This window comes from Schistocerca piceifrons, chromosome 2 (assembly GCF_021461385.2).
Source record: "Schistocerca piceifrons isolate TAMUIC-IGC-003096 chromosome 2, iqSchPice1.1, whole genome shotgun sequence".
NCBI lineage: Eukaryota > Metazoa > Arthropoda > Insecta > Orthoptera > Acrididae > Schistocerca > Schistocerca piceifrons.
Genome location: NC_060139.1, coordinates 1105639026 through 1105664628, shown reverse-complemented (window position 1 = coordinate 1105664628; position 25603 = coordinate 1105639026). Strand labels below are relative to the sequence as shown.

Here is a 25603-nt window from a genome sequence, read left to right as displayed (position 1 = left end):
GTTGTTGTTGCTAAGCCAAATGGTGATATTCGTATCTGTGGCGATTTGAAAGCCACTGCAAATGCTCAATGCCTTATCGACACTTACCCTATGCCTCGACCTGAAGAATTGTTCACTAAACTTGCTGGAGGCTAGTATTTTTCTAAACTTGTCCTGTCAGAAGCTTATCATCAACTTCCTCTCGACGCTGCTTCCCGGCAGTTTCTGGTCCTTAACACGCCTTTCGGCCTCTATCAATACCAGCGATTGCCATTCGGGGTTGCCAGCGCCCCTGCTCTTTTTCAGCGATTATTGGAACAATTATTGCTCACTGTCCCTGGGTGTATAAATTACCAGGACGACATTGTTGTCACTGGCTCCACCACTGACGAACATCTTCAAAATCTCCGCACACTTTTTCATGTCTTACAGACTGCTGGTCTTAAGTGTAATTATCAGAAATAAAAATTTTTTCAGGCATCTATCACCTACTTGGGATTTCAACTCTCTCGGGATGGTATTTGTCCACCTCAGCAAACTGTCGCTGCGATCAACGCCCTTCCTCACACTACATCTGCTAAGGAACTGCAGGCCTTCTTGGGGCAAATAGCATACTATCACAAGTTTTTACTGTCTGCTGCTTCAGTGGCTCAGCCGTTGCATCGCCTGTTGCATAAAAATGTGCCTTTTCACTGGTCCGCGTCATGCGATGTGGCTTTCCAGAAATTGAAGACTATGCTGAAACAGGCCCCGTGCCTGGCTACTTATCGACCTGGCCAACATCTTGTTCTTGTCACGGACGCCTCTCAATACGGGGTCGGTGCAGTCCTTGCGCACCATTTTTCTGACGGTTCTGAACAACCCATTGCTTATGCCTCCAAAACGCTCACGGATGCCCAACAAAAGTATTCTCAAATTGAAAAGAAGCTTTGGCCATTATTTATGCTCTTTATAAGTTTAGTGTGTTTCTCTATGGATCCAAATTTCATCTTGTTACGGATCACAAACCACTTGTTTCCTTGTTTCATCCATCAATGTCACTTCCCGACAAGGCTGCACACCGCCTCCAGCATTGGGCTCTTTACTTGTCTCGTTTCAGTTATAAGATTCATTTCTGGCCGACGGCTCAACATGCGAATGCTGATGCACTGTCTCGCCTTCCCATGGGTCCTGATCTGGCATTCGATAGGGACGAACTTTTGTGTTTCCACCTGGATGTTGCCGAGCCACGCAGCAGCAGCGCCACCTAAGCGGCCAGCCAGCCAGCCAGCCAGCGGCCGCTAGACTCGGACTCAGTTATGATTTGACTGTTAAAGTGTACACACGTCTTACTCTGTTTACTTGATCTGTGACTTTCATGTATTGCGTCTTCCTTGAAATATATTTGTTCAACTTGAAGTTATAACAAAAAGAACACACCTTCTTCTGCTGCAGAACTTAACAATGGTAGTTTACTTTTTATCCAAAGACAAAGGCTTTCTGCGACTTTAATATTTTTACACGGCAGTGGTCCTGCAGTACAGATAATTCGGCCGTGCTATATTACGGGAGTGTTTGACTGTGTTTTGTCTGTGGACCCAAAGGCATCACTCACAATATGAGAGGAAAAAAGCTGTGAAATTTTAAGGTTCAGGCGATGTTCTCTCCAGAAGTTGAGACCTTGTTGAACAGTATAGCGTGCAACATCTAGAAATAGTAGCAAATTCTGCAGTCTAGTTAGCACAAGTGTGCAGTAACGTGAGGACTGTCTCAGTTCAGTCCTAGTGTTCTAAAAGTTGGGTGTGTTTGCTAATCAGAGGTTTGATTGGGATTACACCATCTCCCTTGGGGTACAGTTTATCCAGAGAACCCAAATATATAGCTTTCAAAATACATTTGGTTCAGTTTGCCAGGCAGCATCAAAAAATGCACTGATGGCCATCAAAATATCAGCAACATCACTGTGGCAGTCTACAGACATAAGACTGCTCCATATTAGGAAAGATTATGCATGAGGTTTATCATTCAGAAATCACATTTGAATTTAGATTATTTGTGAGATGATAATGTTGTGCCCGGAGTAAGAAGGAGAAATTTATACTGGCACTTGTTGGAACCTGTAGCTGGTTGGGACTTTGATATGTCTTCCTATGATATTGCCCCTGTCAGTCGTGACTGTTATATGAATATGGCACCAGCAAGTTCGAGAGGACAGTTCACAGAGCTGTTTAGAATATTGATAACTCCACTGCACTGGCGCCCAAGAGAACAGGTATATTTTTGCTTAACTGTGTGGGATTGTGCAACTGCGTCACATACCTCAAGTGAGGAAACGGACTCGTTTGCAGCAAGACGAGTATCTGTGCAGACAGTCCAACAGCCTCTGGGTCTTTCCTCGGCACGGTTGTGGAGAGAAGTGTTTCAATAGTGGTATGTTGGACACGAGAGTGGCAGTATATCATATTTTACCACAAATCCTACTACTCCGTATGGCATCGTGGTTGATGTATGTGTATGTGAAGTCTCTGAGTTGCCAGATTGAATTTGTCAACATTTTGGCAGGCCAGCATCAGGTGTGATGGTACAGGTAGCCACCAGTTACACGATACCATCCAGTCCAATTTGGACAGCCAGTAATTTGGACAGCAGATGTCATATTTACAATGTTTTAACAGCGGTGGCCGGGCTCTGTCTTCTAAGTCTCTGTGACGTAACCTTTCAACAACATGATGCAAGATGGGATGTCAGCCTGCTTAGTTACCTGTGTCAGCATAGAGGGTGTTTGACTGTTGCTGTGGCCAGTAAATTCTTCAGACCTCTCACCCACTTATATCATTTGGTCACAGATTACCGAGAGACTGGCAAGCCACCACTATGCACCCTCTACACTTGATGAATTCTGACACAGACACAGACCCATATTTGTCATGCAAGCTCAGTCAGACTCCGCGTCTAGGTGGATCAGAGCTATTGTTTCTGATTCATACACTGTATATTGCCAAATCACATATAGGTGTAGCTATTTATTCTCCCTGCTGTCCTCTAAATGCACCACAAGTAATTTTTTTTGTGCCATGATTCACTGCCCTTCTAATGGCCAGCAGTCTGGAAGATGTGAAGTAAATCCATTAATGTGGCATGTTTTGTGAGCAAAAGAATGTGTTGCAGATGGCATCAAAGGTGAATAAGCATTTTTTTTTTTTAATATAACAGGGTGATTCAAAAAGAATACCACAACTTTAAAAATGTGTATTTAATGAAAGAAACATAATATAACCTTCTGTTATACATCATTACAAAGAGTATTTAAAAAGGTTTTTTTTCACTCAAAAACAAGCTCAGAGATGTTCAATATGGCCCCCTCCAGACACTCGAGCAATATCAACCCGATACTCCAACTCGTTCCACACTCTCTGTAGCATATCAGGCGTAACAGTTTGGATAGCTGCTGTTATTTCTTGTTTCAAATCATCAATGGTGGCTGGGAGAGGTGGCCGAAACACCATATCCTTAACATACCCCCATAAGAAAAAATCGCAGGGGGTAAGATCAGGGCTTCTTGGAGGCCAGTGATGAAGTGCTCTGTCACGGGCTGGTATCAGCTGCAGACAGTGCTTGAACCAATTTCAGACGATAAGGTTTCATAACTAACCTTTTTCGTAGGACTCTCCATACAGTTGATTGTGGAATTTGCAGCTCTCTGCTAGCTCTTCGAGTCGATTTTCCTGGGCTGCGAACAAATGCTTGCTGGATGCGTGCTACATTTTCATCACTCGTTCTCGGCCGTCCAGAACTTTTCCCTTTGCACAAACACCCATTCTCTGTAAACTGTTTATACCAACGTTTAATACACCACCTATCAGGAGGTTTAACACCATACTTCGTTCGAAATGCACCTGAACAACTGTCGTCGATTCACTTCTGCCGTACTCAATAACACAAAAAGCTTTCTGTTGAGCGGTCGCCATCTTAGCATCAACTGACGCTGACGCCTAGTCAACAGCGCCTCAAGCGAACAAATGTACAACCAAATGAAACTTTATAGCTCCCTTAATTCGCCGACAGATAGTGCTTAGCTCTGCCTTTTGTCGTTGCAGAGTTTTAAATTCCTAAAGTTGTGGTGTTCTTTTTGAATCACCCTGTATATTCTGTTCCTCCAAATTGAGGCATATTAATCAGTGACATTTTTTAATGGTTATACTTGTTCACATCAAATAGGATTTCTTCTATTTCAAATTTTTAATTTTCTCAATCAACTCATCATTATTAGTACATGAGTAAAAATTATTTTTGTGAACATTTTCTAACTTAATTTCGTAACTTGTTGGATACTCTGCACTTAATCACATAGGAATGTAATTACAGATCGTTAACTGAAGATGGAATGTAATTACAGATCATTAACTGAAAATGCCCGCCCCCCATGAACCATGGACCTTGTTCGTTGGTGGGGAGGCTTGCGTGCCTCAGCGATACAGATAGCCATACCGTAGGTGCAATCACAACGGAGGGGTATCTGTTGAGAGGCCAGACAAACGTATGGTTCCTGAAGGGGGGCAGCAGCCTTCTCAGTAGTTGCAGGGGCAACAGTCTGGATGATTGACTGATCTGGCCTTGTTAACACTAACCAAAACGGCCTTGCTGTGCTGGTACTGTGAATGGCTGAAAGCAATGGGAAACTACAGCCGTAATTTTTCCCGGGGGCATGCAACTTTACTGTATAGTTAAATGATGATTGCTTCCTCTTGGGTAAAATATTTCGGAGGTAAAATAGTCCCCCATTTGGATCTCTGGGCGGGGACTACTCAAGAGGACATCGTTATCAGGAGAAAGAAAACTGGCGTTCTACGGTTCGGAGCATGGACTGTCAAATCCCTTAATCGGCCAGGTAGGTTAGAAAATTTAAATAGGGAAATGGATAGGTTACAGTTAGATATAGTGGGAATTAGTGAAGTTCGGTGGCAGGAGGAACATGATTTTTGGTCAGGTGAATACAGGGTTATAAATACAAAATCAAATAGGGGTAATGCAGGAGTACGTTTAATAATGAATAAAAAAATAGGAGTACGGGTAAGCTACTACAAACAGCATAGTGAACGCATTATTGTGGCCAAGATAGACACGAAGCCCACACCTACTACAGTAGTACAAGTTTATATGCCAACTAGCTCTGCAGATGATGATGATGAAATTGATGAAATGTATGATGAGATAAAAGAAATTATTCAGATAGTGAAGGGAGATGAAAATTTAATAGTCATGGGTGACTGGAACTCGATAGTAGGAAAAGGAAGAGAAGGAAACGTAGTAGGCCACCATGGAATGGGGGTAAGGAATGAAAGAGGAAGCTGCCTGGTAGAATTTTGTACAGAGCATAACTTAATCATAGTTAACACTTGGTTCAAGAATCATGGAAGAAGGTTGTATACACGGAAGAAGCCTGGAGGTACTGGAAGGGCTCAGATAGATTATATAATGGCAAGACAGAGATTCAGGAACCAGGTTTTAAAATGTAAGACATTTCCAGGGGAAGATGTGGGCTCTGACCACAATCTATAGGTTATGAAATGTAGATTAAAATTCCAATCCCAAAGAAAGCAGGTGTTGACAGATGTGAAAATTACCAAACTTTCAGTTTAATAAGCCACGGCTGCAAAATACTAACAAGAATTCTTTACAGATGAATGGAAAAAACTGGTAGAAGCTGACCTCGGGGAAGAGCAGTTTGGATTCTGTAGTAATTTTGGAACATGTCATTCAATACTGACCCTATGACTTATCTTAGAAAATAGATTAAGGAAAGCCTAACCTACGTTTCTAGCATTGGTAGACTTAGAGAAAGTTTTTGACTGTGTTGACTGGAATACTCTCTTTCAAATTCTGAAGGTGGCAGGGGTAAAATACAGGGAGCAAAAGGCTATTTGCAATTTGTACAGAAACCAGATGGCAGTTATAAGAGTCGAGGGGCATGAAAGTGAAGCAGTGGTTGGGAAGGGAGTGAGACAGGGTTGTAGCCTATTCCCAATGTTATTCAATCTGTATATTGAGCAAGCAGTAAAGGAAACAAAAGAAAAATTCGGAGTAGGAATTAAAATCCGTAGAAGAAATAAAAACTGAGGTTTGCCGATGACATTGTAATTCTGTCAAAGACAGCAAAGGACCTGGAAGAGCAGCTGAACGGATTGGACAGTGTCTTGAAAGGAGGATATAAGATGAATATAAAAAAAACAAAATGAGGATAATGGAATGTAGTCAAATTAAATCGGGTGATGCTGAGGGAATTAGATTATAAAATGAGACGTTTAAAGTAGTAAATGAGTTTTGCTATTTGGGGAGCAAAGTAACTAACAATGGTTGAGGTAGAGAGGATATAAAATGTAGACTGGCAATGGCAAGGAAAGCGTTTCTGAAGAAGAGAAATTTGTTAACATCGAGTATAGATTTAAGTGTTAGGAAGTCGTTTCTGAAATTATTTGTATGGAGTGTGGCCATGTATGGAAGTGAAACGTGGACAATAAATAGTTTGGACAAGAAGAGAATAGAAGCTTTCGAAATGTGGTGCTACAGAAGAATGCTGAAGATTAGATGGGTAGATCACATAACTAATGAGGAGGTATTGAATAGAATTAGGGAGAAGATAAATTTGTGGCACACCTTGACTAGAAGAAGGGATTGGTTGGTAGGACATGTTCTGAGGCATCAATGGATCACAACTTAGTATTGGAGGGCGGTGTGGAGGGTAAAAATCGTAGAGGGAGACCAAGAGATGAATACACTAAGCAGATTCAGAAGGTTGGAGGTTGCGGTAGGTACTGGTATATGAAGAAGCTTGCACAAGATAGAGTAGCATGGAAAGCTGCATCAAACCAGTCCCTTGACTGAAGACCACAACAACAACAACAACAACAATAACAACTAAAAATGGTGGTATTAATAAACACATAATAAAATAAAGTGATGTACAGTGTGTATGTTATGTTTCGTGCTTCAAAGAAATCTCGCTTAAAGAAAAAAAAAATATTGATGGACTAATTATGTAACATTATGAAACAGTGTTGCGTATTTTGTGTCAGGTGTCAGGTTAAGTTGTTAGGCCATGACACATTCGCAGATTCATCGAATAAATTTTCAAAAAATGTCAGTTCTAGTGTTGGACCTTCTTGCATAAATCAGTATAAACACACGTTATCATGGTAAAAACTGAAATGATAATGAGTGTTCCTCACTTTTGTTGCTGGCCATCACAGATATATTTTATGTTCTGCAAGAACCTGTTGTCAGTGACACAGATTATTTGTACTCAGATGTTGGTGATAGAGCAGTAAAACAGTTGTTGTTATGAGAATAGCTCTGTATTTTTCATGTATCAGTTACTGTTTTTATACCGTATAGAATTCTATCTTTGCAAAAATCAGATGTAGTTCTGTGATTTGATTATAAGAAGCTTGTGTTTCATTTATGGTATTTTATATACTTATGCATAAATACATTAAGAGTGTTTCTTTTTTATTATTATTATTTTGAGCTTTTCCTCATTACAGAGGCTTATCTCCAACATAATAATTTACTTGAAAATTACAATACAAACAATAAACATTCTTAAACTATAATCTCAAAATATTTCTCCAGGTGTTTCGATCTTGTGTGTCCTCTTCCTCTGCGCCCATTCTCCTCATTATGTGCTGTACATTTTGGAACCAGGTTGTCATAGGTCGTCCTCTTCTTTTTCTCCCCTCCGGTTCCCACTCCAGTACCAATTTTGGTATTCTGGTTTTCTCCATTCGTCGTACATGCCCGTACCACTGTAATTTCTTCCTATCCGTTACGTCATATATTCTTTCTTTTAGTTCGATTCTCCTTATTACTTCGGTGTTCCTTATCTTTTCTTTCCTGGAGATTCTTGCCGATCTTCTCCAAAAGTCCATCTCTAGAGCTTGTAATTTTTTAATGTGCTTCATGTTAATTGTCCAGGTATCCGTTCCATACAGAACCACACTCTCTAATATGGATTTGTATATTAGTTTTTTAGTTCTGCTCATTACATTCCTGCTCCATAAGACTGAGTTCAGCATCCCAATGACCCTCCGTCCGCTACTAATTCTTTTATTGATTTCTGACTGATTTTCCCTCGATTTCTAAAATGGATCCTAAATAACAGAAAGTGATTATCTTTTTGATTTTCTTTCCTTCAATGTATAGCTCATCTGAATCATTAGTCAAGTATTCTGTTTTTTGGTAATTAATCTTCAAACCCCAAGTTTTGTATGCTACTGCTAGTTGATTCCACATATAGTTAGCATCCTCCCCATCTTGTGCTACGACTACTTGATCATCAGCAAATAATAAATGATGTAGGTAAACTCCATCTCTTATTTCTAATCCCATACTATTACATTTACGAGACCATGTTCTAAGGCTAATATCTATATAGATTTTAAATAATGATGGTGACATGGGACAGCCTTGTAAAAGGCCTTTGCTTGTTCTAAATTTCTGTGAAAGTTTATTACCAACTTTCACTTGGCAAATGTTATCTTTGTACATCTGTTTTATTATTTTAATCAAGGGAGGGTTTATGTTTGCCATATGTAGTGCTCTCCAAAGTAATTTTCTTGGAACAGTATCATATGCTTTTTCTAGATCTATGAAAATTAATCCTATATTTTTTGATTTTTCCCTATGTTTCTGCAAAATCTGTCGTAATGTGAAAATATGGTCTACACATGATCTCCCAGCCGTGAATCCACATTGTTCTTCTTGGGTTCTAAAATTTTTTTCCAGTTTGTTTTTAATTATTTTCACAAAAATTCTCATTAATGTGTTTGTAACACAAATTCCTCGATAGTTTGAACAAATTTTGCGATCCCCTTTCTTAAATATTGTATTAATGTAACCTAGCTTCATCTCGTTGGGTATTGAATCTCCATGTATCATTTTGTTGAAGAGCTGTGTTATCAGTTTCACAATTTTGTCACCACCATATTTCAGACACTCCAGACTGATATTGCCTGGTCCCGGTGATTTACCATTCTTTCCTGTTCTCAACGCCTGAAGTACTTCACTTTCTAAAATCTGGATCTCATCATCTTCATGTCCTTTATCTTCCCCTGTTCCTTCTTCTAGATATTCTTCTCTGTCCTCATTTAATAATTTTTGGAAATACTCTCCCATTCCTTTTGTGTTATCAGTTGGAGATTAGTTTTGCTTTTTGTATCCTGTCGAAGCCCTTTCAATACTGACCATGCTTCTTTTGCTCTCCCAAATCCTAATTTGCTATTCACCTTGGCACATGTTCTTTCCCATGCTTCATTTTTTGCCATCCTTATTCTTCTTTTCCTTGTATATTGATCTTGTTTCTTCTGATTTATCATTCAACCACTGAAGGAACGCATTTCGTTTTTCTCTAATGAGGACCTCTATTTCCTCTGACCACCACTCTGCTGTGCGGTTGTGGTTGCTATCTTTTTTACCCAACACCTCTGTTGCTATGATTTTCACATTAGCTTTTATATAGTCATATATTTCCTCTGTACTTCCTTCAAATGAGTCAACCAGTTTCCTTTCCATCCTGGCCGCAAAGAGTGTTCTGATACTTTCGTCTTGTAGGCTGTCAATATTAAAAGGTAAATTTGCATTTTTCTCAGTCTGGTTTGTTTTATTTATGTTACTTGTATCACTCCTTGCATTCTTCCTTGGCCAGAAAGACTTCATTTTAACTAGATAGTGGTCTGATCCACACTGGGCTCCTCTATAAGATCTGACGTCTACTACTTTGAAACTACTTGTTTGCCTAATGATAATATAATCTATTATAGAACGAAGTTCTTTGGTATTCTGTTGCCAAGTATATTTATGAATGTCCTTATGTTTGAAAAATGTGTTGGTAATTTTTAGATCAAATTGTTCACAAATTGCAATCAATCGTTCCCCATTGTCATTATATTCATCCTCTCCATGTTTTCCTACTATTCTACAAGATTCTCTAATTCCTACCCTTCCATTCAGATCTCCCATGATAATCAGTTCCTTTCTTCTTGGGATTTTTTCAATAGTATCCCTGAGGGTGTCCCAAAATGTATCTTTCTCCATATCTTTTGTGTCGTTCGTGGGTGCATATACGCCAATAATCACAACTTCCCTAGCAAATAATGTCATTTCAACAGTTATAATACGTTGATTGATGAATGTCCAATTTGTGATTCTGTCTTTCCATGATTTCTTTATCATAATGGAGACTCCTGCTTTGGCTCTTACTGCTTTTGATACCCCACTCCAGATATGTACATAATTATTCAGTTCTTCTTCTCCTTGGCCTTTCTTCTTTGTTTCAGAGAGTACGACAACATCCATGTTGAACATGTCAAGTTCTGCGGGTAGTAACTTTATTTTAGTGGAAATACCTTGCACATTCCAGCATCCAAACATAATTTTCCGTTTCTCATCGCCAGCTCGTTGTCCAAAGTTCCAATTTTTCCGAGGCATATTATTAGGTTTTTTAGCATTTTTATGTTTTTATGTGAGTGAGGAGCTGGCCCACTGCACAACCCCCAACCCGGAGGACCAGGTAATTTTTACTCAAGGTTTTCTTCCTTTAGCCTTTGATAAGCCAATATCATACTACAAGGCAGCAGTTGCTAGTTTTGGTCCACCCAGTAAAAAAAATTCTGTTTGAAACTGAATATCTCGATGCCATTGCTCAAACAAACAAAATATTAAAGAAGCAATTTTCTGCACTTGAACTTGTAAATTCCATCAAATCAAAATAGCAAAAACAAATCTTTTTCTGCAATGTTTATACTATAAATCCTTGAGTAGTTTACCAATTTTTTGGCTTCATTATTATCGAGTTGGACCCCGAGGCCTTTCACACACTGTAGTTTGTCCACTTTATGGCTAGTTCTGGTGTGGCAGGCTACTATTGCTTGTTTGAAGGTGCTAAATTTATCTCTTTGTGAACTTAACAGTTGTAAACCTCCTGTAGGCTTGTTCACCTGTCTTGTGAGCTGTATCTGCTTAAGTGGTTCTTATGCTTGTTTATCAACAAACTCTATATTATTTGGACTGCCCTGTAAAGACACTGAAAGATTTATAAAGTTTAAGAACGTAAAAGCAAAAGTATCACTTGAAGACTTATGCAGGTTAAAAACAAGAGTGTAGGGAAAGACAGATAGCTACTAACCATCAAGATAACATACTAAGTTGCAAATGGGCACAATTAAAACACACTTACACATAAGCATTTGGCAACAGCCTTAATCAGAAAAGGACAACACACACCATTCATTTACACAAGCAAACACACCTTGTGCACACACGCCTGTCAACTGCAGCAGCTCAGGCCAGAATGCCAATGATGTGCTCGCATGTGAACAAATGGTGTGCGTTTCTCTTTTTTCGATTAAGGCTTGCACCAAAAGCTTATGAGTGGGTGTCTTTTTAATTGAGCCTGTATGTAACTTAGCATGTTACCTTTATGGCAAGTAGCAGTCCAATTTTCCTACATTTTTGGTACTCCTGCCTGGAGTTTCCATTGTTTTAAGAACAATAGAGTCCCTTCAGAGTGTATAGAGACCAGTAATTGGTTTCGACCTATGTGGATGAAAGTGAATGTGATGGCAGTACCATTGTTCCTATTTGGAAAAGTTCTTTGGAAGTAGGAATTTGTACCATTATTTCAGGAACCATTCGAGGCATTTAAACTCTGGTTTACACTTCCTTACATGCATCATAAGCTTTGAATGTGTTGGATTAGGCATTTGTCAGTAATCAAAAGTTTATGGATATTTAATATTTGAGCTTCCTTTTATCCAGTGTACTGTAGTGATATATGATATGCTGTGCAACAAATTTTAAATTTATGAGAATAGTTTAGTGACCTTACCTGTAAATGATATTCTGTACTCATATAAGAGGTTTCAGCTTGCTATGCACACCTACCTTCCTGCTGATGCAAAGCAACTATGAGAAACGAATTGAGCAATATTCCATCATCCTGCTTGAAAGCTGTCTCATTAGGTGGACGTATCCTAATACTGCATTCTTCTGACTCTGTAGATGGTTACACACTCTAAAATTTTCTGTCTGGATAGAGAATTATTTAGTTTCTCATTCTTGTGAGCATATACTTGCTACATCACCATAATTCTGAGCACCAAGATCCATGTATTGTATGTTTAATATGTAGCTAGTGACGAGTTCCTGCCAAATTCATGTTCCCGCTGTATTTATTATTCGTATTATTGTTTCAGTTATACCCAGAGGATCCACTGCCAAAAACTGTTTGCTTGGAGTGCTGCACGAAGTTGAATGAGTACTTTGATTTCTTTGAAACAAGCTCACGTGCACAGTTATCACTGCAGATATTATTTGATCCGAAAGTAGCCAAAGAAGAATTCAAAGCAGACTCTCTTGATATTGTCGCAAAGGTAGAACCCAATGACAGAACCAAAAAACCCTCAAGCGATCGTGACACTGGTGGAGGAGAAGATGATGATGATGAGGAGGAGGTGGAGGAGGAGGAAGAGGAGGAGGAGGAGGAAGAGGAAGGAGGAGATGGATCTAATTATAACATTGATGGTGCATTAGATGAAGTAAGTTAAGACTGTGTCTTACTGTTGACAGTTTTAAAGTTATTTGTAGGCATTAGAATCATCTTCATAGTGGCAGCTATCATTGCAGTGAGTGATTTCTGTCCTCTATAGTTTCTACATAATGCATTACTCTCAGTTCTTCGTTTGACTTCTGGGGCTCAGTTTCACTGCTGCTTTCACATAGCTTCTTTCATTCACATTGCTACCTTCCTATCAGATAAATTTGGGAACTGCCACTTGTTGTGAATTACATGATGGTGTATGAGGCAAGGACAATAAATGCCCACACAGCTCGTTGTTTTAAAAGTAATTAAAGTACTTTTAAATTTCCCATGCTAATAATACTTTGCATTGTTTACTCTTAAAAATGTCTTTTGCTTAGAACACATCATAAACTGACAGCAGCTATCGAGTGAGTTTTGTTGTTGCTGCCCAATTGAGTACACCCCTTCTCTTTATATTTAAGTACAAGAACTACTGGAATTTCATTATGGTAAGTGTCCATGTGACAAAATGTTAGTGAAAAGTGTTCACAATGCAGTACGTGTTCAAACTTTCTAAAATAACTGCATATCATCTTCATAATCATCACCATGATCATGATTATTATTGTCTTCATCATGCTGACTGTCTACCTTCAACGATGAGCCTTAAAAGGTGTTTGTTTGTCTGATACCCATGTTTGACAAGTACAATACAACAGAAAAACATAGTGCCAGCTTTAGACAATGACAACTGTGCATTGCTTGTTTTTATCAGTTAATGTTGAGATCTGCTGTTGGGAAGAGTGGTCAATAAATTCTTTACCAGTCACTGTCATAGATGAACACCACTCATACCCACACACAGAAATTTGGTGTTGTATCTTGTTGCATTCCTGTGCATGACCAGATCCCATCATCTGGCTTCTCTTTATCAGTGTTTTTTCAAGTGGTTATTGTTTATGTTTCTTTGTGCTATGTAATATAAATTGTTATAAATACTTATATTCTTCAACACAACAGAAAAAACATAGTGTCAGCTTTAGATCATGACAACTGTGCATTGCTTGTTTTTATCAGTTAATGTTGAGATCTTCTGTGGTGTAAGTGTTTTAACATTATGGTCATTATTGCTAATCTTTTGCTCTTTGCATTCATAAAGTCTTTGTTTCTTGATAGATGAAGGATGAAGAATTATTGTCTATTGTGATCTTAATTGTGTAAACCTTTTTGCGTGGTGACTGTGATTTTCTTACTTTCCTGTGTCACTTCTCACTAAACCACAGATGTTTGTGCCTTCTGGTATGTAAGTGATTAAGTTGTTCCCAATGAGGTGCACTTTCATACAGATATATTACTTGTGATGACATTACATGAATTTAGTTTCCTTCCTGCAGTAACTTAATAAAGTGGTCTTCTTCAGGCCAAGGGTACTATGCAACAACTTACATCACTGAAACAAATGCTCAACAAATAAGTACATCCAGTAATCTTTCGAGCAAGTACCTCGAAAACAAGTAACTCTCTCAAACACATCATTCGAATTAAAAGAATAAAGATTGTTGTTATTTTCATATTAACACAGTTGGAAGTAATTGTTATAATTTTAAGTGAAAGGACAAGCAAGATTTCACAGGGTGTATACGACCCGGGACAATTGTGAGATCCGGGAAAAACCCGGGAATTTTTTCATCAGGGAGAAAACTGGTAAAAACCTAGGAATTTTTTATAATTCTGGGAATTTTTCATTGTTTTAGTTTTCAGTTAATTTTTTGTAATTTTGACTGGTAAGAACTGATACTCTAACAAAGGATATTAATATATCCTGCTACTGCAGAATAATACTGCACCAATAAAACATGAACAAGAGAAAAAAATGAAAATAAAGCTTAAGTTGCAAAGGAACAACAACAAAAGACTGTGCTCACACAAGCATCTGCCAAAGCAAAATGTGCCAAAGGCTTTAGGGAGGCTATGCAATGCTTCATAACAACAAATTGCCTCCGATGAGCGTGACGTCACAACTGTTTACATTAGATTTGTTTGAGCAGTTGCGAGTGGGCTCATGCGCATGTGCAGTGGAGTCACATATGAGTAGTACCTTCTCCCGCTTCTGGCTACAGAAGTGTGGCTGTTAACTGTACAGGCAGTACCAGCAAGCAGCTGGAAAAATTTTACTGGTGCACCAGATTCAAGCAGGCGCAGCAGGCCCAGATCTAAGGGCTTGGGAGGGGCGGGGGAGGGTGTGGAGGAGGGGGAGGGGGGACAAACCGGAGTATCTGCCTCAGGAGGCAATTTGAATGGCAGTACCAAATTCATATATTTGAGGAAAAAAAACCTAGTTTCACAAAGCACCTAGCATCCAGCGCACCTTGGCCTATTGATTGTACATATGATTTTGAAACACAGCCCTGTTGGTTCTTGAACATTTTTGAATATAACCAAAGTTGATTTCTGAATGAATCATAAGTTTATTTTTGAATGCGTGCATAGCGTATGTGATGCCTCTGCCAGGGAAATCACGGCTGCATCTGGAAATTAACTTTCCTAGAGACAAAAGGGGTCGGGCTAGACGAGCTGAGCTGAATAAACAAGAACAAGTTCCTTTTCTCTGTAGAACACCTACATACATTCCTTTCATCTTTGGATCTCTCCTATATCAGATCGGTACTAGCTCGAGGTCCAAGCTGTCGGCCCACGGTTTTGTAAATTTTCCCTATCTATTGTTTGCACAGTTGTGCGTGCTTCTACAACTTTGCAATTTCTCCTCCGTACATCCGTGCTCTGCCATTTTTCACTGAATTTCAATCTCAGCTTTGAGATGATTCATTCAATACATTTTAATATTTTCTCCTCACATTAAATAAATTCAATATCTCACGATTTATGTAAGGATTTCTGTTGCACTGTTCCTTTTTCTCTAACCATTCCTGTGCTGCATTTACTATTCAGTTTGTCAAAGCTACCCACCCATATTCTTTCATATTTATTTCCCTCATTTGTTTCGACTGTTGCCTAATGATGTGATTGAAACTTGATGACCTCCAGTCGTTTTGACTCACTGGGTCCCATCTTTTTAATTTGCTACCTCCCTGCAAGTTCTTCAGGTTTAATTTGTATTTTATTACTAATAAATTACCCTCAGAGACCAAATTGGCACCTAGAAATGTTTTGTGGCTTCAAATCTAGTCTCTAAATCTCCATTTTGAGCATATGTAAGTAATTATGAGACTGAATTGCTGGGCCATGCTTATCTTTGAGAGGCAGGCTGCGTCGTACTGCCACAGATAATATAAAAATGAAATGGACACACTGACTAGCTTTAGGAGGTAACGGTGCCCTCCTTTGGGAGAAGAAGGGCTAGGGTGGAGAAGGTCATAGGATGCTAGTGCCTACCCTCATACTCATTACCATCCCATCCTTAAGGGAAGGTCAGCAAATCTGTCTCACACTTTACACATTTTCTCAAAAGGATTTTACTGGGATACATTTACTGTTACATTGCTCTACATGTGTTTCAGACGGCTATTACTACTCCATATATATTATATTAAAGACTAGCAGCCATAATTGATTATATTAGTGGGTATATACATGAACTTAGAGGTGCTATATTATCATGGTTATCACTTGAGAGATCTTTTGCAATATAATAGCATTTACTTTGGATGCATTCTCTGGGTTTCTTCAACATTTTTCAGGTATATGTTACATCTCCAGAGTAACACACTGCTTGCTCTGCATTTAGTCTCATACTGATGTTAAAGTGGTTGCTGTAAAAAAAGTTGTGTGTTTCTCTTTGTCAAAATGAGTCTCATACATACACATGTTTGGAATGGACATTAGCTTTTCAAATAAAGGCTCTGAGTCTTGTTCCTTTCTAGTTCCGACCACCAGTCAGACGATTATTTTCTGTAGTCTGAAAGCTTTGAGTAGATTTGTTCTCACAGACCTCCAGAAAATTTTGGTGTACCTAATGACAGAAACAAAATATGCATAACTAGTGAACCTGGCAATGCTTCACAATTGTTAAATATGTATGGGAATTGGATGTAGCCTAATCTCCTGCTCCATCCTTCCTTTGTCCATCTCCTCTTCCTATCCCCTCTATTCTCTGTGCTCCTTTCTCTGTCGATTAGCTCCTCCTCATTCTCTCTGTCATTCTTCTCCCCCCCCCCCCCCCCTCCACCTCTCTCTGTCCACCTCCTCCTTCCCCCTCTCTGTCTACCTCTTCTCTCCCCCCCTCCCCTCTTCCACTGACTTTGAGCCTGGAATATTAGTGATGCCAAGGGAAACTTGATTGGGAATTGAAGTCACTTAAAATGAGTGGGTAAATCGGTACATAGGGTGTGTGAGAGAACTCTCGAGCTGTTGGATCTGTGGGGATAGTAGCTTCAAGGACAGCATTTTGCACGGTTTTAATCTACAAGTGGGTAGGATTACCAAGTTTCAAATGATTCAGATTCCATAGCCGTATTCTAATCGTAAACTGATAAGCCATAAATACAACTTTCCTGTTTTCTGTTAATGCCGACTGTGAGGAATAAAACGATACAGCACATCATTATGTATGTAAATTTTGTTTAAAATGTATATACAAGGTGTTCATAAAGACTGGGAACACTTTCAGTTATTTGTTACACAAGAACCAAACATTGTACAGATATCATACATATGTCATTTTGAAGAGAAACCCTGAAAGGCTTTTTTTTTATTATTTTTATTTTTATTTTTTTTTCATGTATATTGCCACAGCGTAGTTTGGTAATTTGCCGACAGTCAATGCTAGTCACAAACATGGCGAGTTCAGGTGCGGAGCAAGCTTTCTGTGTGTTGGAGTTCGACAAAAATAATTGTGCTACAGCTGTTCAATGGATGTTTAGAACCAAGTACGGTAAGAAGCCACCAACAAGGAAAGCCATTTACCACTGGCGCAACAAATTTGTTATAACGGGTTGCTTGTGCCCAGCAAAGAGAAGCAGACATCCCAGTGTGAGTTAAGTGAATGTGAAGCGCGTACGAGAGACATTTATAAGGAGTCCAAAGAAATTCGTGTGTCGTGTGTCCTGTGAATTCGAAATGGCTCCAGTGACAGTGTGGAAAGTCCTGCGACAGAAGCTGCCTAAGAAACCATTCAAATTGGAGCTAGTGCAGAAGCTCAATGATGACGACAAAGACAAGTGTTTTGAGTTCTGTTCACATTTGAAACAACGAATGCATTGAATTTGAGCATGATTCTCCAGGGGTAAATGTTTTTTGTGCCGTGTCATGTCGAAAACTCTATGGGCCATTCTTCTTTGTCAAGAGCACTGTCGCTGGATATTCCTACTGGGACAGATTGCAGCAATGGCTGATGCCTCAAATGCAGTCAGACTCTCTGTTCATCTTTCAGCAGAATGGCGCTCCACCAGATTTTCATTGTGAAGTTCGTGGGTACCTGAACACGGAGCTGCCACATCGATGGATCGGCCGTGCTACAGAGGTGGATAGCTGTTCCTGAAATGGCCTCCCCTGTCAGCAGATCTCACTCTGTGTGACTTTTTTCTGAGGGGACACATTAATGATCTGGTGTATGTACCGCCTCTACCACGGGAGAGAATACAGGAAGCAACTGCCACAGTCGACGATGCCATGCTGGGACGGGTATGGCAAGAATTCAATTACTGTATGGACGTCTGCCGAGTCACTCATGGTTCGCATATCGAATGTTTGTAAAAAAGGATTTCAGAGTTTCTTTGCAAAATGCAATATGTATGACACCTGTACAGTGTTTAGTTCTTGTGCTATAAATAATTGAAAGTGTTCCCGGATTTTATGTACAGACTGTACACACTGTATATGCGAATAAGGTGAACAGATACGCATAGGAGAAACAATTTGTGTAATGGTTTAAATGCCCTGATATCATTTTTAAAACTGAGTGTAAGAAAGGTAACTAAACAACACTTTGTCGCAGCAGACTTCCCACCCCCCCTCCCCCTGCTGCCCCACTCCCCTCGCAGTAGATTTTAACAGAAAAGCTGGACAGTGTTGTTTAAAAAACAGATGGTCTATGTCCATCTGTATGTTTACTAGAGTATTGTGCAAAAATTTGAAGTAAATCGATCCAAAATGTTTCCGTATTTTTGCCAACAATGTTTGTCTGTTGTATTTTATATATATTTATACACTACAAATATTTAAAAATATATAGTCTATGACTATCCAAATGTTATTAGAGAACCATGTGAAAGCTTGAAGTCAATAGGTAAAGAATTTAATGATATTTTCGTTAACAAAGTGTGTGTGTGTGTGTGTGTGTGTGTGTGTGTGTGTGTGTGTGTGTGTGTGAGAGAGAGAGAGAGAGAGAGAGAGAGAGAGAGAGAGAGTTGTCCATTTGAATGTGTTAAAATGTGAAGTAACTTTTCGAGATTTTTGGTAACACTGTTAAACAGTACCTGGTCTTTATATAGTAGTATAGATATATCTACATATATTAAAAATATATAGCCAATGCCCATCCAAATGTTTATTACAGTATCTTGTAAAAATTTGAGGTAAAGTGGTTGAGAACTTTTGAAGATTTTTGGTAACAACATTGAACTGTGTCTTGTCTTTCTACAGGTAGTTTTTTTACAACCAAATATGTGATATTACATGACATTCATGACCTAATAGAGATTGTTCGGTTAACTTAATGTGCTGTCCTCGACATGATTACTCGATAGCATATTTTTATTTGCTAGCACACCGGAATCTGACACTGTTTGCAGGATCCAGTTTTTTGTCCATATAGTTTATTTATATTATATTGTTCGGTTAACTTACTGTGCTGTCCTCGACACAATTACTCAGTAGCATATTTTTATTTGCTAGCACACAGGAATCTGACACTGTTTGCAGGATCCAGTTTTTTGTCCATATAGTTTATTTATCTTATATATTAGGCTGATTGTTTTATGGTGAAATGAACAATTTCTGTTTTTAGAATGGTTAGTTACAAATTATTATTTTTAACACATGCCTGTAGTTCCCTGAGTGGCTGATTACCTCATAGTCAGTTTTCCAGAAGATTATCACTGCTATCACTGACCACTCATCTGTATAGAGAATGATATCAAACTGAACCTGTCGTGGTACATCAGGATATAATACAGAAATTAGTAGTGGCTCTAACATTGAACTTTGTGGAACTTATAATTTTGTGGGTCCAGCCAGAACACGTAATTTCTGAGCCTAGCCAGAGAGAAATTTCTTGTCACAGTTTTGAACTAGTGCTCTTTGCTTTCTGTACACTAAATATGATGATATCCAAATTATATATTTCCCTTGAAAACCATAGCTTATCAGTTTGTGGAAAAACAGCCCCTGTTACACTGCACCCTTTCCTAGAGCCATACTAATTGCAAAAAATAATCCTGTGTGTTGAATTATAATCTGTAACTTATCACATGCAATTCTTTCAAGTAGTTTTGAGAAAACTGGTAACAATGAGATGGGTCTCTAGATCCTGATTTCGCCTTGTTTACATTTCCATGAAATGGCCAAACTTCGAAATATTTTCGTCAATTTAGAAAACAGCCCTCATCAAAATACTGGTTGATTATGAAGGAGACAGGACGTGCACTACTATGAGAGACTTTTTTATTATTGTGCTGGGAACATCGCCCCTCCCACTGAGTTTAAATTTTTTGTACAATATGATGAATGAATTTCAGTTTTGATACAGTCAATATTGTTGTAATTTCAGTAATAATACGTTTTACTCAACAGACCTTTGTACCTAACATCACCAGCTTCCTTCAAATGTTTAATCTAGTGGTAAGATGTGCTTCTTTTTCTTCTTCATCATCATTCTTCTACTTCTTCTGCTACTTTCCAGTGGCTAAGCGTTGTCGCTGCAGTCAAAGATCCCTCTCTTCAGCAGTCCTCTCACAGATCATATTTTTTAGGTGGGATTTTTTTAAGTGCATTTTTCACTGTTGTATCTACTGTGGTTTTTTTCTCCCGGGTCTTTGAAATCAGGGAGGTTTGAGTGGGACACTCTGTATAACGATATTATTGTAGCTATCTACATCTGTAATCTCTCCTCTGTGAAAATTTATGGTAGTGCATCGTTTCTGACCCTATATAGAAAACAATGTTTTGAAGAAGTCCATCTCTGCATAGGACATACAAGTGAGAAAGACGCTGGAAGTTCCAAAATTAAAACCTTACAAATCATTACAAGGTTTAATGTTCTTGACACAGAGATAACAACACAATTGTTGTTTATACAAAGATCCTTGTACACAGTGTCCAGCATACAGATGTGCAACTTGGACAGCTTCCACACTATGAGAAGCTTTCTAAAGATCTTTATACAGAGTGTCCCAACATACAGATGGATATTACCAAGGCACAAGAAAGTTTGCCTCAAAGCTGCAAGACTGGAGAAATACAACAACTTGTTGGACTGAGAGAAAAACAAAGGACATTGTTCTACAAGGCATAGGGAAGAAAGAATTACTGAAAGTTATAAACCAACAGTTATAAGAGTCGAGGGGCATGAATGGGAAGCAGTGGTTGGGAAGGGAGTGAGACAGGGTTGTAGCCTATCCCCGATGTTATTCAATCAGTATATTGAACAAGCAGTAAAGGGAAACAAAAGAAAAGTTTGGAGTAGGTATTAAAATCCATGGAGAAGAAATAAATACTTTGAGGTTCGCCGATGACATTGTAATTCTGTCAGAGACAGCAAAGGACTTGGAAGAGCAGTTGAACAGAATGGACAGTGTCTTGAAAGGAGGATATAAGATGAACATCAACAAAAGCAAAACGAGGATAATGGAATGTAGTCGAATTAAGTCAGGTAATGGTGAGGGAATTAGATCAGGAAATGAGACACTTAAAGTAGTAAAGGAGTTTTGCTATTTGGGGAGCAAAATAACTGATGATGGTTGAAGCAGAGAGGATATAAAATGTAGACTGGCAATGGCAAGGAAAGCGTTTTCGAAGAAGAAAAATTTGTTAACATCGAGTATAGATTTCAGTGTCAGGAAGTAAGTCGTTTCGGAAAGTATTTGTATGGAGTGTAGCCATGTATGGAAGTGAAACATGGACGATAAATAGTTTAGACAAGAAGAGAATAGAAGCTTTCAAAATGTGTGGTGCTGCGGAAGAATGTTGAAGATTAGATGGGTAGAAGGCATAACTAATGAGGAGGTATTGAATAGAATTGGGGAGAAGAGGAGCTTGTGGCACAACTTGACTAGAAGAAGGGATCGGTTGGTAGGACATGTTCTGAGACATCGAGGGATCATGAATTTAGTATTGGAGGGCAGCGTGGAGGGTAAAAATCAAAGAGGGAGACCAAGAGATGAATACACTAAGCAGATTCAGAGGGATGTGGGCTGCAGTAGGTACTGGGAGATGAAGCTTGCACAGGATAGATTAGCATGGAGAGCTGCATCAAACCAGTCGCAGGACTGAAGACCACAACAACAACAACAATACACCAGAAGGTTGTTTCTAACACAGTGAATATTCTTCGATGTACTCAGTTTTTGTATTCACACTAACATAAAAAAAGTCTTATTAGCTTGATCCAACTTGTAACTGAGGAAGTTTTACATATTTATTAGGCACAACAAATGGCTAGTAAGGCCTTTGTCAAAAATAGAGATGCTGACTTGCTGATAGGCACAACAAAAAGACTGCCACAAATGAAGCTTTCAGCCAGTAAGACCTTCGCCAAAAATAGACGACACACACACACACACACACACACACACACACTTATGCAAACATAACTCACACACACAACCGCAACTCACACACACAACTGCAGTCTTGGGCAACTGAAACCACACTGGCAGTATGTTTTCAGGTGCCTGAGACTGCAGTTTTGGAGTGTGTGTGTGTGTGTGTGTGTGTGTGTGTGGTGTCTATTTGTGGCGAAGGTCTTACTGGCTGTGAAAGCTTAATTTGTGGCAGTCTTTTTGTTGTGCCTATCTGCAAGTCAGCATCTCCACAATGTGGTGTGTACAACTTTCCTTTTCATAATATTGTTACATTACAGCCTGGATTTTCCATTATTTGATTACATACTTATTTGTAATTATAAAAGTGTTTTATTAATAATTGTGAAATAATCCACTAATGATGATGTGTGTTTCAGTATGATTCTCCCACTGAGACCAACGCAGAGCCTCCTGAATTTGTAGAGTGTGTTCTCTCTGACAGAGACATCAACACACACAATGAACAAAGTGAGTATTTAAAAGTTGCTGCATAATTTTCCTGTTTCTTATAAAAATGCTATTTAACACACTGAAAGGAATAAAGAATTGGAGGATGGTGGTATGGATGTTAATGATTCTGTCAAAAACATGAAAAATTAACAATATCTGCATTCTACCAAATGTCATTTCACTATCACTATTAAGAATAAATATTTTGAATGTTTTCTGTGCAAATGATTATGTGGTAATTTATTGCTGCAGGCTTTTTGTGTAAATCAGTTGCATAAGTATTTTGTAAGATATCTCCTTTGTGAACTGATGACAGTTTCCTAGTATATTGTCAGTCTGTCACGTACTTTACCTACATTTAACACAATGCCCCACTGAAAACTGTTAAAAAAGGTATGAGCACACAGAATAGGTCCACAGATATGGAAGTGGGTCAAAGAGTTCTTAAGTAATTGGACTAAGTACATTGTCCTTGGCGACGAGTGTTCATCAGATACAAGAGTATCGTTAGGCGTGCCGCTGGGAAGCTTGAGAGGGCTGCTGTTATTCTCTCTATACATAAATGATCTGACGGACAGAGTGAGCAGCAATCTGCGGCTGTTTGCTGATGACGCTGTGGTGTATGGGGAGGTATATTCATCGAGTGATTGTAATAGGATACAAGAAGACTTAGACAAAAATTTTTTGTTGGTATGGGAGCTCTAAATGGACAAAATTGTATGTTAATGCAGATGAGTAGCAAAAATAGTACCATAATGTTTGAATATAGCAATATTAATGTGCTGCTTGACACAGTCACATCAATTAAATGCAAATTGATATGAAATGGAACAAGTTTGTAAGGATGGTAGTAGGGAAGATGAATGGTGTACTTCAGTTCATTGGTAGAATTTTTGGAAATTGTGGTTCATCTGTGAAGGAAAGTGTGTATAGAACATTCTTGGGTGCTGCTCAAGTGCTTGGGATCCCCATCGAGTCGGATTAAAGAAAGACATCAGAGCAATTTAGACGCAGGCTGCATGATTTGATATCAGTGGGTTTGGTTGACAGACAAGTGCTACAGAAATGCTTTGGGGGGACAAATGAGAATCCCTGAAGGGAAGGTGACATTATTTTCAAGGAATACTATTGAGAAAATTTAGGACTGTCATTTGAAGCTAACTGCAGAACTATTCTACTGCTGCCCGTGTAAGGACCACATAGATAAGACAAGAGAAATTAGGACTCATACGGTAGCATATAGTCAGTCAACTTTCTCTCACTCTGTTTGTGAGTGGGACAGGAAAGGATACAAAGTGATTATGAGTGTTACAAGGTACTCTCTGCCATGCACCGTAAAGTGGCTTGAACAGTATTTATGGACATATAGATTGAACCTATGGCATAGTTTCTTTTCATACCCCTACAGATTATTACACCCAGGTATCTGTACAAGTTGGCCGATTCCAACCGTGACTCCTTGATACTGTAGTCATAGGATACTGAATTTTCTCATTTTGTGAAGTGCACGATTTTAATTTTCTGAATTGTTAAAGCAAGTCTCCAGTATTTGAACCACTTTAGAATCTTACTAAATATTGGTGAAGCCATTTTCAGACAGTACTTCATTGTAGATACCTGCGTTGTCTGTTCTGTTACTGTTGATATTATCTGCAAGGTCATCAGTATAGAATGTGAATATCAAGTTTCCCAACACACTTCACTGGGGCACACTTGAAGTTACTTCTACATCTGTTGATGAGTCTCCTTTCAAGATAATGTGCTGTGTCCTCTCTATCAAAAAATCCTCAGTCCAGTCATGAATTTCAGACTTTTCGTGTGAAAGAAGTTTGCGCTGCGTGTCACGTGATCGATGTTTTTGGAGTATGTGCTGTTCTAAGATTCTAGAATAAGTGGATGTCAAGTGCTGCTACCCTTGATGTAGAGGGATGTAATCCTTGCTTTCTTCAAACTACTGGAAATGGTTTTTTGTTAGAAGAATTTATGGGAGACTATGAACGGAGCTAACTCTGTTACAAATTTGATATCAAATCTGACAGGTATTTCATCAAGCTCTGGACCTATGTGCTGTTTTAGTGATTTCAGTTATTTTATCATCATCATCATCATCACTGATGCTACTTACCTCATTCATCTTTGCAGTGATGCGAAAATTTAATTGGGTGTTACTATTGGATTTTCCTTTGTAAGGGAATATTTACAGAGTTAAGCAGTTCTGCTTTTGCTTTGCTACCCGCTGTTTCAGTTCTTGTTATGTCCATGATTGTCTGGACACTAATTTTGATATCACTAACACCCTTTACATATGACCAGAACTTAGGTTGCTTAAAGTTTTCAGTTACATTGAAAGGTAAGTCTGGTGGTCAATAGAAGGATCCAGTTATAAGTTTATCCTGACTTTCGATTACTGAGGCCCGCCCTAAAGATCTGACATGCAGCTTCGGTGTTTCTCTCAGTGGATTTGAGTTTCTTGTCAATGGCAACAAATATACTAACACCATTTGCAACCAACCTATCCTGCTGTACACTAGTATTATGCAAGCTCCACTGCTTTTTTAGAGCTCTTCAAACCGTGGAATTTTGTTGTGAATGCTTCAGCAGTTCATCACTTCGATTGTAATACTGGGACAGAAATCACAAATTTCTTGAGTTTTTTGAGGTTACGACAATGAAAAAGCTTGAAAATATAATTAATGTGCAATAAATGAAGACAATATACATCCCAGATGAAAGAGACTACTAAATATATCCCATCATGTTAGTCATAATATGTGCTACAGTAACTGTCAATCATAAATGTCGATTACTACAGAATGTGTTATGCAAAACAATCTTTCCTTCCAAAAATTCTCAAAAATAATTG

At 38.7% G+C, this 25603-nt stretch overlaps 1 protein-coding gene across 1 annotated transcript in view; it reads left to right on the top strand.

The window, feature by feature from the left end:
- Nucleotides 1–25603, top strand: part of LOC124776430 (zinc finger protein 879-like) — a 375801-nt gene that overhangs the window by 71029 nt on the left and 279169 nt on the right. The window contains exons 2-3 of the mRNA XM_047251425.1: nucleotides 12207–12548; nucleotides 22668–22758. Of these exons, the coding sequence (XP_047107381.1) occupies nucleotides 12207–12548; nucleotides 22668–22758 (433 nt within the window). The remainder of the gene's footprint in view (nucleotides 1–12206; nucleotides 12549–22667; nucleotides 22759–25603) is intronic.